Below are 17,374 nucleotides of genomic sequence, written 5' to 3'. Positions count from 1 at the left end.
TTAATTTTTTCCCATTCTCGATAGACTGTCGACATCAAACAGTCTTTTGATGCGTGTGAGCCCCAGGTAAGTGTCTCACTTTTAGGAATGAAGCAGGAGCTGGTGGGAGTCATCCAGAAGGAGATGAAGATAGCAGCAGGGGCCGAAAATCTATACCATGCCATCAAGGACAGGAAGACCAGAGCCCTGATGAAGGAGCTGAGGAAGAGCAGTGAGAAGAGGCTGAAAGCCCTTTACTCCTCTCTCTTCAAGCTCAATAAGGAGATAGCTCGGAGGGAAGCAGAGCATGTTCCAGGTGAGTCATAACAGGCTCTAGCCTCTTTTCTATTGGCATTATATGGAGTAATGTGTGTCATCCTAACATCCCATCCACTACCCCTTCATGGACATTAGACTAAAGGTGGCCATACACGGGCCGATAAAAGCTGCCGACAGACCGTGTCGGCAGCTTATTGGCCCGTGTATGGGGCCCCCCGACTGGCTTCACCGATCAAGATCTGGCCGAAAGTCGGCCAGATCTCGATCGGATGGGACAAAAAATCCCGTTGCATCGGGCCCGCATCTATTGGTTGATGCGGCCCCGCGATCCGACCGCCCGTTAGGCATCATTAGGATCCGCTCGTTGGGCCCTAAGGCCCACGATTGGATCAGCCCGATATTGCCCACCTCAAGGTGGGCATATCGTAGGGAGATCTGCTCGTTTGGCGATATTGCCAAACGAGCGGATCTCTCAGTGTATGGGCACCTTAAGCCCCACAGAACTATAGATGACTTTTATGGCTTTTGCATGTACTTTTCAAACCACTGATTATTAATAGCATCTTACCAAATCAGGAAACATCCTTAAGCCTTAGGTTCAAGAAAGTTTTTATATTTGAAAATTCATTCACTATGTTTATTTACTGTGTCTTTAGATGCAGCAGTGGAGACTGCTAGTGACTCTGGTGTAAACCTCCCAGCAGATGAGGTCAGCGCACCTGAGGTTCAGGTTATTTCAGAACTTGCCAGTGATTCTTTCCAAGTGAGTATTTTATACTGATGCCATTCATTTCTTGGCCAGAACATAAACATTGCTTTTATCATATCCATGTGATCCCACGTTCATTCATTGCACAATTGTCCCTTGTTTGCAGCATCAACATGACGAATCCACTGAAGAACCAGTGCCAGAGGTAGAAGAGGTGCCTGAAGAGTCATCAGAGAGGTGAGGATATTATGGAGTTTATTTGAGACCAGATTTAATGCCTACCCCATACTTTCATCAAATAAGAGCAATAAAATCTTCACAATAACAGGATTTTTCTTCTAATTAAAGTAAAGTATTAGATTGGTACAGAAGAGGACAGATGGTAAAATGCACCTGCACTTGGGCTGGGAGATTACACAATACATAATTCAGTAGCACAAAGCCGCCTATGAATTATGGCTATGGGGTGCTGTGCTATTGAGTATTATGGAGAATGAATCTGCTAAGGGTAAAAAGAAAAGCAAAATAACAAACTTACTTTTTCCTTATAGTGAGATATCTGTGGTTGAAGAGAACATCAGCCCAACTCCACCTGATAACGCAGCAGAAGGATTTCCACTGGCAGTGACAAAGGACCCACAGTAAGATGCAACCTGAACATGATGATACTATTAACATTTCATTTGAAATAAAAATGAGTTTCATTTTGGGTATTTCTTTTTCAGGGCTTTGCAGTTAACCAATTACACACTGCAAGACTTCAATCAACGTGGTTTCCTAGGCGAGGGCGGATTTGCCAAGGTAATATTAAACTTAATCCATAATTAGGATGACTATTGGCACATGCAAGAACAGTGGCTAAACAGTTAGTTCTGTTACCTTGCAATGCCCCGAAAGGGGTATGGATGTTCTGCATGTATCTTACTGCGTTTCCTGAGATTCTCTCTTATTCCAGGTTCTCCTTGTTGAACACGTGGCAACCAAAAGATCCTATGCCCTGAAAATATTGAAAAAAGAGAGCATCACCACCTCAAGGGGCATTGAAAGGTCAGTTTATGGAAATGATCATTTTAGCATGGTTGGTTTTGTTACTTACCCATGTCCCTTTCAAACAGCTATAGCACTCAGAGATTACCCTGATAATAAAAGCAATGCCAAACTAGTGATGTGTCTTGGGACTTGCACTAACATCTCCTATTAGTACTACACTAAATAATCTAAGACAAGAATAGGGCTCATATGGGCAGAGAGACACTTTTCCTACTAGCTTGTTTTGACAATAAATGCTTTTAATGTTCAGGATCTTGCTAGAGAAACGGGTTGCTTTCGCCGTTGCTGACCACCCTTTCATTGTGGATATCCACGCCACCTTCCAGTCAGAATACCATCTATTCTTTCTGATGGAGCACGTTGCTGGCGGCTGCTTAAAGACATACCTGCAGAGGGAAGGTGCATTTGAACAACCAAGAGCTATGTAAGTACAAATGAACCTTTACCTAGAGTCATGCGGGTGCCATTCATACAAAGTAAATAGTATATGGGGTCTGGCTCCTTGTTTATCTAACAAAGGCAAGAGGATGTAAGAAAACATCATTATTTGGAAATACACAACATTTATTTAAGTGGAGAACATACCATGATAGTAAGTGGGTCTCTTGACTCACAGCGAGCCAGTAAAATTTAGACAGAGATACACTGCACAAATATATGACTCTGTATTCAATAACCTAATGATGGGAGTCTCTTTGCAGGTTCTATGCTGCTTGCACCCTGATGGCCATTTCCTACTTACATGAAAATGACATCATACACCGGTAAGTATATTTATTATTGTCATGTATATGAAACATTTTGCAATATAAAATGTAAGTGAGCATTACTGCTAAACATATCAGACAAAGGAATAGAAGCCAATATTAATATCCCCTGTAGAGCATGTCCACAAGAGCAAGAGAACTTCACCCTTGTGCTTTTTAAAAGGATCTACTCAGTGACTTATAATATCCTTATATTTGACAAAATGAGTTGTATTATTCACTCTACATCACTAATTATTTCCCCTTTTGTCACAGTGTCCCAGATATGTTGTACTTTGCTAACTTTTGCTGTTGTTTTAATACAGAGATCTCAAGCCGGAAAACCTGCTCTTAGACAGCGGTGGATACGTTAAACTGGCTGATTTTGGGCTGAGCAAAGACGGTAAGGATTCTCATAAACTAACACGTCAAAAAAAGGTTCAGTTTCATTATTAAACTGAATCGATATAGATAAATAAGCCCCAACTGATCATCAGTTTACTTACAATAACTGTTTTTTTAGGAATTGGCTACGAAGGCCGAACAAGTAGCCTGAAAGGATCTTTTGGCTACATGGCTCCAGAAATCCTCGCCAGGGAGCCATACTCAAGATCTGTCGACTGGTGGTCTCTGGGCATTGTAATCTATGAGATGCTAGTTGGGGAGGTAAGTAGAAAGCTTAATAACTCGACTGAATAGACAACTGTTTATTAACTTGGAAATAACATCAAGCATCAGCTATATTAGTTACATATGGCCACAGAGCAATAAGTTGTTTGTGTGGCAGCACTTTTGTATTGATTGCATTTGTAGGGAATATAATTATTTCATGGTATCCTGAGATATGCCCACTACAAGCTATCCTTACAAAAACCCCTTAATGTATGTAGCAATAGGTTTTGCAGCCATCTTAGTCACTTACACCTGATTAGTTCTATAAACTATAGTAACAGATAACTTTCTTATGTTCCACGTTGCAGAGACCAATGCTGAGACCATCTACTGGTTTAGTCGTCCCGATGTTCCTGGCAGGAGATGCAGTCAACTTAATATCAGGGGTAAGTTACTCAATAAGTTAAGAGCGCAAGCTGTGGTTTAATCAGTAATTCATGAACAGGTAGCGCTATCCTTGCATCCCTTAAATCACTTCCTTCCAAGTTGTGCAGTCTAACTTTTAGCCTTTATAGCCATATAGTCACACAGCGCTGCAACAGAGCTTATCTGCTAATGTTTCTAATGTCAATCATTCTCTTTCTTTGTAGCTCTTACAGCGGGACCCATTGAAGCGGCTGGGCTCAAGTGAGGAAGATGCATGTGATCTTATGCATCATTACTTCTTTCGAGTAAGTTTATATTTCAGTCAAATTTTGGTAGCTACAGAAATGAACTAAAGGTACAGATGTACTCCCAATGTTTATATGCTAATCAAACATATTTTAAATAAAAGTGTAAATATGCTAAGTAATAATTAATAATGAATGTTTTTATATTGTCTATTAACCAGAGCATTGACTGGATGGCTTTGATAGAGAGAAAAGTGCAGCCCCCGTTCATACCTGAGGATGTTAGACTTTCTGAGGATGGAGATCAACATCTAGTTCTAACTCCTCCCTCCGAGGGTTCCTTGGCAATGGAAAAGGAGATTGTGGAAGCCTTTAGGAGCTTTGATTATACCGCAATGTAGAGTTCCAGGATCAACCTGCAATGCCAAAATCATCAGCGTGAGATCTTGATTTGTATTTCCCTTCCTTCCTCTGCAGTAGGACCAGTGGTTCCCCCAACTTGAACCACAGCTCAACCAGCGGTGCCCCTCCTTCTTCCACCTCCACCAGCGGTGCCCCTCCTCCTTCCACTACAGCTCCACCAGCGTTGCCCCTCCTTCTACCACCATAGCTCCCCAGCGGTGCTCCCCCAGTTCAAACGAAAATATGGTATCATAAACAGGAGCACACTTAAGCCACTCGGTAGACCCAGCATTCCTTTTCATTCCATCCCTCAGTGTGCAGACGCCGGGGTCTGTGGGCAGCTGGGGTTTAATGGAATGGAATAGAATACAGCATTCACCAAGCAGCTTAATGATGCTCATGTGTATGCTGCCATATTGCTTTCTATTTCTTTTCCTTCCACCATAATACCACCAGCGTTGACCCCCCCTTAAATCATAGTTACACCAGCACCCCCTTATATCATAGTTATACCAGCGGTGCCTCCCCTTTCTATATAAAATATGGTATCATAAACTGGAACACCATTAAGCCACTCGGTAGACCCTACATTACTTTTCACTCCATCCCTCAGTGTGCAGAAGCCGGGTTCTGCAGGGTGCTTGAGGTCCAAATGGAATGAAATGGAATGCAGCATTCACCTAGCAGTTAAATGGTGCTCATGTGTATGCTGCCAAATTGCTTTTAATTTCCCATCCTTCAACTAGCAGTGCCTCCCTTTCCATCTAAAATATGGTTTCATAGACAGAAGCCCCCTTAAGCCACTCGGTAGACCCTGCATTCTTTTTCACTCCATCCCTCAGACTGTAGAAGCCGGGTCTACAGGCTAGGTGGAGTCCAATGGAATGGAACAGAATGCAGCGTTCACCTAGCAGCCTAAAGGCGCTCATGTGCATGTTGCCATATTCCTTTCTGTTTCCCTTACCCTATTTCCCTTAATTAAATATGGCGCATTGATCCTGGGAGCAAATCCGATTGCCCTTAAGGAGTCAGGAAGGAATTTTTTCCTCTAGTTTCTCAGAGGTTTTTCGCCTTCCTCAGGATCAAAAAAAGCTTAGTTCTTTAATTATTATCAATAATAAATACATTGTTACATAATTAATTAACTTCCATGTCACTGTGTGTATCTTTATTCTGGGTATTGGTCTGTCTATGTTAATAGAGGGGGGGAGGGAGTAAGAAAATGGCTTGCAATAAAGAAACACTGAAAGGTTCAGTACCTGTGAGTGACACCAGTCCTACCTGACTGCTCCACCAAGCATTATGACACTGGGCCGGAGATTTTGTTTATAATGGTTATTCTTTGCATTCTCTCACCATTCATCATCATGGTATGAAGGTTAAATGCTCAGTGCACCTGCTGGTACATGCACGCATCAAAAAGCTGGGGAAGAGAAAAAACAACATTAGTAAAATAAACTCAGGGTTTAGTGTGACACTTGAATGTATCACAGTAAGAGTAAATCCTTATAAAAGAGATGTAAAAGCACAAGACAAAATTGTGAATGTATTTAAGGACATAAGGATATCTAAATTGTGAAATGCTGCAGCTGTATTCAGAATAAGGAATGGATCCCACTCTCCCTTTCATAGTCTAGCTGATCAGGTGCCATTCCCATAGGGAATATAATGCACATGAGCAAACTGGCTCTCACCTTTCCTCACTCTCCAGACCTGAGCCCAAATCAGTGAATGTTAACATGCACAACAAAACATTCATTGTCAGATGTGAAGATGCCTGTGGGTACAAAGCCTAAAAACTCTATCCCTGTAGAGTTACTATGCAGTTGTTTCTCCTATTAACACAAAATATTGGTAGGTGAGCAATAATGCACAGAATCCATTTGCATAACAGAGTTATAGGGAAATCCTTTGGATTTGTGGCACACAGCTAATGAATTTTTATGTGTCAAATCCACTCCCCTTTTAAAATACATGGGGGTTCATATTCTGGGATTCCCATCGACCAGGCAGTGAATGTCTGATAGGGGATGCTCAGGTTTTTGGCAGGTGTCTAATCTACCACCAGCCCCTTCTCCCATAACCTACCCTGATTGGCCGGCTCACCATGTCACATGCAGGGTTTGAAAGTTGTGGTTGGAAAGAATGGGTAGAGTTCAAAACAAAAAAAAAAAGTCATAGGAGACTTTGTAAATATGAAAGGTGTGCAGTATGTTTTTAAGTTAAACTGCTTCTACTTGTTGGTATTGAGTCTGTGTTTGCACCTTTGTTGCCCTGTGCCAGAAGAGAGTGAAAACTCTCCTCTGGCACAGGGAAGCTAAGGTGCAAACACAGAGTAGGCATTGGGTTTAAGGAAAGAGGCAAGCCTGTATCCTTAGCTCTCTTTACCAAGAGAAGGTCCTGAGCTCATTTTCCTTCACTGCAATAGGCATACAGTACCTTGAATGAGCTCTAGCAGAGCTTGAGTGATAAACTGTTTCTGTACCTTTAAGAGGTGGTACCTGAGCTACACAGGGTAGAGATAGCTACATTGACCAATCACCTTTAATAGCAGGGAGAAGGGGGCTAGACCAGGTGAGCGCACCCTGAACTATATAGCGTGTAATCCAAATGGAAGAGTGTGCTGGGTTGAGCACCCCAGTGAAGTGACCCGGAAGCTGAAGCAGAAGTTCCCAGCTGGCCCCAAGCGAGGCAGCCCCAGGATGAAAGTGAAGAATCACTACTTCAATGAGTGGCCTATGAAAATGTGCTTGTTGCAGCTGGCACTGTATAAAGTGGTCACAGACTGCATTATTACATTGCTCTAAAACTATATTACACAATAGTAAACAATGCCAACTAAGACATTTCTAGAAATTAAGTCCAAAGGTGAAAACAGCCCCCTCTTAAATAAAGTCTCCAACACACACATTATAAAAGCCTGGGCTAGTTAGTGACCATAAAAACACCCAGTGGTCTTTAATTTCGCTTAAATGTCTGGGCGCGGGAGGATGTTCATACAATATAATGTAGATTTTGGAAGCACTCACAACAGCAGGATAACTGCAATTAAGCTTTTATTGTGCATCCACACGACATGTTTTGGGCTCACAGGCCCTTTTTCAAGCTTAATTGCAGTCATCCCTGCTGTTGTGAGTGCTTCCCAAATCTACATTATAGTGTACAAGTTGTGTGCCCTATAGCTATATCTCTGATTAAGACCATAAGAAACACACAGAGGTGTTTGAAACACATCTTTCTGCACACAAGGAAATAATACAGTGTGAAGGAGAAAACACATGAACATATGGGTGGATACAAAGTTTGGGATAAGAAATTGAGGCCTTTGAAACACCCTTCCTAAACTGCCCCTAGTACTGGCACCAAAATCCTGTTTATATATATATATATATATATATATATATATATATATATATATATATATATATATATATATATATATATATATATATATATATAATTTTGATACATACAATCTGTTATACTATCATAACATGTTGTCCCTCTTCAAGTGCTGCAATGGTGTTAAAACTGGTGTAAATATAATCTCCATATTCACAAACAGAATTCTGAAAAAATACTGACTCAGCCTACACTTTCCATATTCTGGTGAAAGTAAGAACAGTTTACAGACACTTTTGTGAATATGTCTTTAAAATATAAAAAGGAGAAGAAAACTACATTTTAACCACATTTTCTCCAAAATTGTTTTAATTGGAGTTAAGCTCAGTGTAACTCTTCCACTTAGCAGCCTATTGTCAGAGTATAAGCCCTGTTTTCTGTGTAGTCAGAAATCCCACTTTAAATGGAATTCAACCCATAACATAAAACACCCCTACCCCCCTACCCTACCTAGACCCCCTCCCTCCTCCCCCCCAGCCTACCTGGTACCTGGGGCAAATGCCCCTAACTTTTTACTTACCCCTCGGTGCAGATTCTGTCCTCGGGAGTTCATAGCCGTCATCTTTTTTTCTTCATTAAACTTTGGAAGCAGCCAGTTGTTTTGGGCGCATAGGCATTTGGAGTAACATTCAGGTCCAGAACAACTGCTCATACACAGAAAGTCCCGAAAATTTCCAAAAGTCACAGAAAATGTCACAAAAATTTCCAATAATTTTTGTAACTTTCGGCACATGTGCAGTTGTTCAGGACCGGAGTATTACTCCGACTGCATATGCACCAAAAACGATGGTCTGCTTCCGAAGTTTAACGAAGAAAAGAAGATGTCGGCCATGAACTCCTGAGGACAGAATATGCACCGAGGGTAAGTAAAAAGTTAGGCCCCGTGTACCTGGTAGGCTGAGGGGGGAGTAGGGAGAGGGGTCTTTGTAGGGTAGGGGGGAAGGGTTTTTATGCTATGGGTTGAATTCTCCTTTAAAGTGGCAGGGTATCTTCTCTGAAGGGCATAACAATTATTACGAGGCAAATGTACTGCTGAGAGGCACCTAATGACAGACTGGTTTAGGATGAGCTAAAGACAAATTCAGAAAAAAATGTTGGCAAAATTCATTTAAAATGTTGCATAGAAGACAAAATCTGGAAACTGTTCGTTATGCAAATCCCCATCTGAGGCTATTTTAGTCCTGCTGCGCGTGCACAGTCCAGCTAAATCGTGACACAATCCACTGAGTGTCTCTGCCCATTCTCATTCTGCTCTCGGCTCCAGCCGGCTTCTCTTCCTCGGCCGCGCAGGAGACATCGCGCACAATCCCCTCCTCCTCCATCACCGTTGTAACTGCTGTCCCACTTGCTCACAGCCCCCATTCATTCACTGGGCCCCCTGAATCTCCTAAGGATGAGTGGGGATCATGTACAAAACGACTCACAGGTAAGCGCTTGCCCCCGATGCCCCCAACAGCCGACCCCAAGTCCCACCTCGTAGCTCGTCCCCAGACTTTTAAATCACTCCTTCCGCCTTACAGGGTCATTGCGTGTCACCAACTATTCCTAAAATCCCCCCACCCGGCCGGACACTTCTGGGGCCACTCCTGGGGGAGGAGCTCTAAACTAGGCCTTCTCTTGTACCACTGATCCACTACAACTGAGCCAGCACAATCCATGGGTCCTGAGTGCCGGCCGCTCACTCACTTCCTTGTGTTGCTCAACAAAAGCCTCGCCACTTGGGAAAGACCGAGTCAGAAGGCGCAGCTGTTTAACAACTTCCCTTAGACCGGGCAGAACTCGGCCTAAACAATATGCAGCCCCCAATCACTCACTAACTATTAGTATTGTCTAAGTAAAGTTTCCAACGCTTTCCCCCGAGCCCCCAAATAATGTCCTAAAGTGTTGAACCCCAGTTACTGAAGGGGTGACTCCGCTCCACTGATAAATGACCCGTTTGGCTTTTGTGCCGCCCGAGGTCTCAGCTGTCACTTAAAGGTGCCAGGGACTTGCTTTGTTTTGAAGGGGCGAGCTGATGAATGTTAAAAGTAGGGGTGGACTTCCTCCCTGCACCCCACCATTTTGTAATCTTTGTTCTCTACATACTGTTACCCCCATTAACCCCCCTCCCAGGTGATATGTATTTATAAGCTGTCCCTTTATTCCTTTTAAACCAGGGGACCCCCCACAACTGATTTTTTTTTCTTCCCCCTTTTCCCCCTGCAGATCGAGGCGGATTTTCAGGTAAACGGTGAGTAATTTTAGTACTGGGGTATAGCTGGGACTGTGCTGTTTGTTTTGGGGTGTGATGTGTGTGACTTGTAGGGCCCCGGCCCCTGTTATCCTTTGCCCCATTCTCCCCCTCCCATTCTCCTTCCTCCTCTGGGAAAGGGCAGACCAGAGACTAAAGGTGGCCATAGACGCAAAGATCAGTTCATTTGGCGACATCGCCAAACGAGCGGATCTTTCCCCGATATGCCACTAACAGGCACGGCTATATCGGGGGTAATCTGAACGTTCGGCCTTATGGTGAGAGCGCAATGGGCTCTGGCAGGACAAAAGGCCGATCTCCGCCGGACAAAAAATATCGGGACTCTCCACACATGATCCGAAAATCATACGAATCCTCGATTCGTACAATAGGATCTTTGCGTCTTTGACCAGCATAAGGCCCATCCGGCCTTGAACCCCTAATTCCCTTCAGCCCAAACCAAGCTGCCTATCGCCAGTGTTCCCGGCCTGTTGGCCCGCGTTTTCCCTCTCCTTTCCTCGCTTGAATGTCGCCTTCCAGTAGGTGGGACTTAGTCTCTGCGTCATTTTCTTTTTCTCTAGCTCCCTGTGTGTGGGCCAGTGTGTGTGTCTCAGGCTGGGCCTGGCATGGCTGCTGCTCACTCTGGCCTCTCACACTGAAAAACAGCCTCTCCCTCACACAAAGACACTCCTTACCTACATTATTCTAAATATTTCTCTTAATTTGTCACATTATGTGGGGGAAAACTAGCTGAAGTGAATGTAAAGTAGAGCAAATCCTGTTTGTTTGTGAGTGTAGGAGGACTGAATGTGAAACTAAGCAGCTCTGGTCTCATCAGTCACTCACTATTAAAGTATTTTTTATTCTTATAATATTCTCTGTATTTCTTCGCACATTCCTCTGTTGCATCTGTGACTTTTTCAACATTTTTACATACTTTATCAGTTTTATACTGGAGTCCCAGTGTATATTATATTGATGTGTAAAGCACCAGCCAGTCTTTGTGTTTTAATACTAAGTTCAGTACTAATGTTGCTGCTTTTTTTAACTAAACTGTTGGTTTGTACCTATAACTTGATACAGGTACAGTGGCTTTTATCCAGGAATCTATTATCCAGAAAGCTCTGATTTCCAAAAAAAATCCTATTTAAAAAAAAAAAAAAGCCTTTTAAAACTAGCAGAAATCCATATAATAGATCACATAATTTTTTTTTAAAGATTAATTTTTATTGAATTTTACAACTTAAAGAAGATAGAGGGAAGAGAAGCTAGATAGAAAAGGAAAAGAAGGGGGAAGGAGGGGGGGAAGTATGGCTGTAAATTGATGTTCACTGGTTAGTTGATGTGGCTGGCGACTCGAGCCAAGGTTTCCATATACTTTCAAATTTCTTTGGGCATCCTCGGGCTAAATACGTGAGTTTGTACAGTTCCAATTGCGAATTGATCAGTCCAATCCATATGCTCAATGTCGGTGGCATTGGGCCCATCCAGTGCAGGGCAACCACTTTTTTTGCGTAGAAGAGGAGCAGCCTCCTCAGACATCTAGTATTTACTCTGGGTATCACGGAGTCCAGGAGACAGGTAGCAGGGGAACTGGAACTTGGGGAAGTTCCAGTTCAGTAGCCATAAAGCTCACAATCGCCCTCCAATATCTGAGTTTCACTGGACAATCCCACATTAAATGCATAAAATTGGCAACAGAAGCACCACATCTTGGACAGCTGGTTTAAGCCACCCTCCCCATATTATACAGTTTCTGTGGAGTGAGGTATGTTTGGTGTATGATCCGGAATTGTATAAGTTTGTCTCTAACACTCACCAAAGGAATATAAAGATTGTCTATGATTTCTTAATAGATCACATATTTAAAGGGGTTGTTTACTTTCCAATTTTTCAATTCAGTTGTTTTCAGATTGATCCCCAAACTTTTTTCAATTACTTTCCATCATATATTTTTTACTGTTTTTCCAAAATCTAAGTTTAAAGTTGAATGTCCCGGTCTCTGGTGTTTGAGTCTGGCAGCTCAGTAATTCAGGTGCAAACTGTTACAATTTTGCAACATTTAGTTGATACATTTCTCAAAAGCATCTCTGGAGTATTAGCAACTATTGTATCAATTCTAACAGCTGCCTGTAATGAAACCCAGAGATTCTGCTCAGCAGGGACAAATATAAGAAATGTATCAACTAAATGTATCCATTTAGATCAGTTCAGGGTCGGCGACACCCCCTCCCAGAGCTGCATCAGAAGGTGAAAAATGACACATGGAAAATAGAAAGTACTTGGAAAAAGTTATTATTTCTGGTGATCTATCTAAAAACAACTAGTTGTTTGAAGGTGAACCATTCCTTTAAGTTACTACAGTTTGTATTTCTTCTATCAGTTTTACCATATGATTGCAGGGATGCAACAGCATTATCGGTGCCTTTCGGTAAAAAAAAGTGTTTGTATATATGAAACTTTTTTCCCAGATAAGTTGGTAGCCCTATTACTTACTGATGGTTATTTGCAGCTTGATATTGAATATGCAAACCATGCAGCACTGTTTTTACAATACAGTATAAGTAGCAGGGTAAACTGTATAATATAAAAAGTTTTGTGCCATGAGCTATTAGACATAAGCAGCCCCTGCCCCATATGGCTTGCAATCTAAAATTAGAAAAAAACAAAACATACAGTAAGTAATAATGATCCTTAAGCCCTGTGTTACTTAAACAAAGTTCTGGTTTTCTATAAGAGGAAATCTCAATATATAATGGACACCCACACTGATTTGTGTGCCTCCTAGGGTCACCACCACCCCCGACTTGTATTTTTTGGCGTTAAGCTTCTTTTTAGGTGATATGTTGGCATCGGTAGCCCTGACCCATAGGTTAATAAACCCTTCTATAGATCATATTTAGTGTTTCACACCTAAAGTGTTCCTTCTGTACAAACAATTTCTAAAAGTGGTGACCTATTTAGTGTTAAAAAAAAGGCAAAAAGAAAAACGGTATATATGTACAGGTCCTGGAACAACTTGGCAGCTTCTAAATTCCAGTTGACTTGTAATACACATGCCATTAGCAGAAATTTGTATACAAGACAAGTTTGTTCAGAGCAAGTGCAGCTGACCAGCATGCATTTCACCTTAGAATACTCCATATCATGGGTTTCTCTGTTATTCTAACCTATTTATAAAGCTCTATATCGCTTTGTAAAATGTAAATTAAAAAAAAGCTGTGTTTACAATAAACCACTAATGTACATTTTTACATTTCACTTCTAGTCAGTAATGATTACTTACAATAAATATGCTGTGTTTATACTTGTGTGTGCGTGTGTGTTTTTGCCTAGTTGCCAATTAGACATCATACAAGTCCAGGTGTTTGGTGTGTGTATAAAACGTATATCTTTTTTTTTTTTTTAATATATACAAAATTGAGAATTGGGTTTTTGTTTTTGGAATGACCCATGAATAAACATGGTCTTCTAGCTGTTTAACTATAAAGTGCAGGGTAATTTAGACTTGTGGTTCCCTGGGGGGGGGACTCAAAGCATTAGCTGCGACTAGTTAGTTGGAGTTAAATGTTTATCTGCTCCTCTAAAGTTTAGAGTCTAAATACTCCAAACAAGCCCTACCTGAAGGTCATTAAGCCTTGGGGTAAACCCTTATTTGCTGGCCTAGATATAGTTGAATAGACACTATGGATGATACAGCAACTTTTGAAATATTTGTGTGGGTGTCTATTATTTTAGGCTTTCCTTCTCCTTCAACTACAAAGTACCATAGTCAGCCCCTCTTTTACTGATTTCTTTCTATCTTTGCATAGGAGCATAGTAACATAATAATGTAAGGTGAAAAAAGGACACATTAACATTAAGTTCAACCTCTACCTAAAAGAACCCAGCTGAATATGATACTTCAGCCAAATACATCCCACAAAGCAGATGCACCACCATCATTGAGGTGCAGCTCATCTACGGCAAAGAGCCTGGTGCCGATGGAAAAATCAAGAAGTGTGTCAAAAGATAAGCCCATTTTTAGTGAATTCAGAAGCCTTAAAATTCATATCCGTAATGCATGCTTTCCCTGTGGCACTGAGATTACTTGAAAAAGTCACCAATTGCATTACGTTACTTTCCCATAAGCCTTCAGTTTATATGTTATATAGACTGGAGCACAAATGACAGTCCTCTGTCTTGTACATGCACATAAAACTGCAGATAAAGAATCGCAGGTTAATGTCAGCTCATGCACTTTGGTATCCAGCGGCCATCTTAGTGACGCCAGTGGGAAAACAATGGCAGCCCAGCGCACTCCAATCCCCATTTCCCGCCTCTGCTCACTTCCGGCCTGGACCCTCCCCACTCCCCGCACAGACTCCGACCACTATCCACCGCACCGACTCTTTCTGATTCCCAGCCACAGGTAAGAAAGTGGCTGTGTAAGGGGGGATTCTTGTTGGCTATAGACCGCAGTCCAGGCCCCCTTTTCCCCGGCCCCCTTTTCCCCATGCCAACCTGCGACTGGGGGGTCTGCTTCCTCTATAGTTACGCCACTGCCTGCTTTTCCATGTCAAACAAATAGCCCATATATTTCGTCCAGCAAAGATAAAGCTTGTGGTTCATAATTTAAGATAAACAGCTAAACCTAAATTGAACTTTTAATTTACCTTTAATCCTACTTCACAGGTTAAAATTAATATTACTCTTATATTGCTCTCTATTACTCTCAACTGCATCTTATGTTAACAACATACATATGTAGAATGCAAATCAGGAAAAGGTAAACAATCTACATAATTGTAAAAATGATAAAATGAGGGTTCATAGTAATGCAGTATGTATTTGGCTTAGAGGATCTGCCTTAAATCTAGTCAACAGCAGAAACAGAACCATTTATGTATAACCATTAGTATAGCCTGAATAGTCCTGATGTGGGCCTCCAAATTGGGCTGTTCTTATTGGGAATGAGTTGGGTCATACATTGAGCGCTGCTCTCCAACAGCAGTTTATTCAGAAGGTTTCATCCAGACCAAGGAATATGGCAGCGTCCACTCACAATAGAAATGAAAATTTGCAGAAAAAGAAAAAAGACATCCTATTGTATTTATTATTTATCCATATTGAACATTTGCCCCGAAAAGGAGGAACCAACAAGTTGCAGACAAATAAGTGAAACATAATTTGCCTGGTTATTTATTTTATACACACAGGTATGGGATCTGTTATCCAGAATGATCCGGACCGTGGATTTTCTGGATTACGGATTTTTCCATAATTAGGCTCTCCATACCTTAAGCCGCCTAAAAATAATTTAAATATTAAACAAACCCATAGGATTCCACCAACAAGGATTTAACTATCTTATCGTATTCGGGATCAAGTATAAGGTAATGTTTTATTTTCAAAAAGAAATACTTTTACAAATTTCATATTATTTGCTTAAAATGCAGTCTATAAGAGATGGCCTGACTTTCTAGAGGCTTATTTTACATTGGGTCTTTATTTATTTATCTATCTATAAGTAGCGAAAAAGCAAAACAAAAAGAAATAACATAGCGCTCTGTTCTCATGGCTGCCAGGGTGGTTCTGAGCTACATGTTGAGATTTCATGGAAGGCTGGGAATTGTGGTTATAAATTCTGGTTGTGTTTTAGTCCAAACAGTGAGCATTCTATCCAAGTAGCTATTCATATTATTGTCACACCACAGCACAACATGGGTCTCAGAGGAAATAAAACCACTTACCTCACAGGGCTTTAGGATGACGTCTGTGAGTTGAATGTGATCAAGCAGCGGCAGTGGGTATCCTTTCTGCAAGTTTTCTATAATAAAGAGGGATAAGGTATAAACCAAGGTTTCCCCATAGATACAGGGACATCAGCTATCTCAATCACATCTTAAAATCACCCATTCCTGGCATTTTATACGGGTGGTCCACCTTTAAGTTAACTTTAATATTTTATAGATGGCTAACTCAAAGCAACTGGCTTGTATTCTTTATTTTTTATAGTTTTTAATTACAGGCAGTCCCCGGGTTATGTACAAGATAGTGTCTGTAGGTTTGTTCTGAAGATGAATTGTATATAAATTGAAACATATACATTTACTTATTAAAGGAGAAGGAAAGCTATGGAGGCATTTTATTGCCAATAGATTAGCTGCAACAGTGCAATCTAGTATGCTATATTTATTCTGTAGAATGTTTTACCATACCTGAGTAAAAAGCTCTAGAAGCTCTCTGTTTGTTTAGGATAGGAGCTGCAGTATTAATGGGGTGTGACATCACTTCCTGCCTGAGTCTCTCCCTGCTCTGGGCTCAGATTACAGTAGAGAAGGGAGGGGGGTGGGGGAAGAGGAGCAAACTGAGCATGCTCTTGCCCAGGGCAATGAGGTTTAAGATGAAAAAAGGAAGTCTGATACAGAAGCCCATGAGTACACAATAGAAGGAAAGAAATGCAGTGTTTCTTTTGACAGGGGACTCAGAGCAGCATTACTTTGGGGGTTTACTGGTGTATTTAGATGGACCTTTCTGATAAGGCTTACTTAGTTTTTACCTTTCCTTCTCCTTTAAATGCAACAAGACAGATGCTTGTTTTAACATCATATATATTTTTATCTTTCTGTGCATATTTTTTTTCTACCTTTCTGTGCTCTTCAGTAGACAACCCGTCCCCCCTCCGTACGGCTGCTTTTGGCCGCATTTGTTAGTGGCGCACAGACTGCCGGGGGGCCCTGAGGGGGTGCAGGCCCTGGCCCGCTCGCACCCCCTGCTCGCCCGGTAGTTCCGCCACTGATGCCAGAGTGGATTGGGGCAGGTGGTTTATCAAAACTAAATGCTAATAAAAGTCAAACAAACGATAGTATGTTACTGCAATAGACTCCATTTGTAATAGTGAGTTGTATGTAAGTTGGGTGTATGTACCTCGAGAACTCTCTGTATTTGCCTTTTTTTGCCTTTCTGGCTATTTTCAGCTTTAAAATGTTTTTAAATTTTCAATATTTCAGCTTTTTATTTAAATTAATGCCTGGTTGCTATAGTAATTTGGACGCTAGCAATCAGATTGCTATTGAAACTCCGAGCTGGAGGCAGTACAACCAGGTGGGTTGAAAAACCCATGTTGGGCCATATATCCACATAGCATCTAAGTGTCCCAGTTAAGATATGACCATATGTATATATGGGGGTGCACAGATGGACTATTTGTACCAGGCCCCACTTGCTCTGGTCACATACAATGCTTCAAATTGTGTGAGCCTTTTCATAAGTGCTGGCTGAAACAATTGAATCATAATTACAACATAATTTG

At 41.5% G+C, this 17,374-nt stretch overlaps 1 protein-coding gene and 1 pseudogene across 1 annotated transcript; one reads left to right on the top strand and one right to left on the bottom strand.

The window, feature by feature from the left end:
• The first annotated feature begins 1,661 nt into the window (after positions 1–1,661).
• LOC108702739 (serine/threonine-protein kinase N2-like) lies at positions 1,662–8,692 on the top strand. Its single transcript, XM_041578078.1, has 11 exons — positions 1,662–1,677; positions 1,749–1,768; positions 1,923–2,014; positions 2,268–2,441; positions 2,719–2,781; positions 3,090–3,166; positions 3,287–3,429; positions 3,744–3,821; positions 4,026–4,106; positions 4,268–4,443; positions 8,590–8,692. Exons 1-11 carry the CDS (start codon positions 1,662–1,664, stop codon positions 8,690–8,692), a joined length of 1,023 nt encoding a protein of 340 aa, XP_041434012.1.
• Positions 5,524–17,374, bottom strand: part of LOC108702738 — a 40,280-nt pseudogene continuing 28,429 nt past the window's right edge.

This window comes from Xenopus laevis, chromosome 9_10S (genome assembly GCF_017654675.1).
Source record: "Xenopus laevis strain J_2021 chromosome 9_10S, Xenopus_laevis_v10.1, whole genome shotgun sequence".
NCBI lineage: Eukaryota > Metazoa > Chordata > Amphibia > Anura > Pipidae > Xenopus > Xenopus laevis.
Note: the sequence above shows the minus strand (reverse complement) of the source record. Positions and strands in the feature narration are given on the sequence as shown.

Bases quoted from the DNA above. Each gene is read 5' to 3' on its own strand.
- LOC108702739 (XM_041578078.1), top strand. The intron at 3,430-3,743 runs GTAAGTAGAAAG...TCCACGTTGCAG, and splicing joins ATGAGATGCTAGTTGGGGAG to AGACCAATGCTGAGACCATC. The intron at 4,107-4,267 runs GTAAGTTTATAT...TCTATTAACCAG, and splicing joins TGCATCATTACTTCTTTCGA to AGCATTGACTGGATGGCTTT.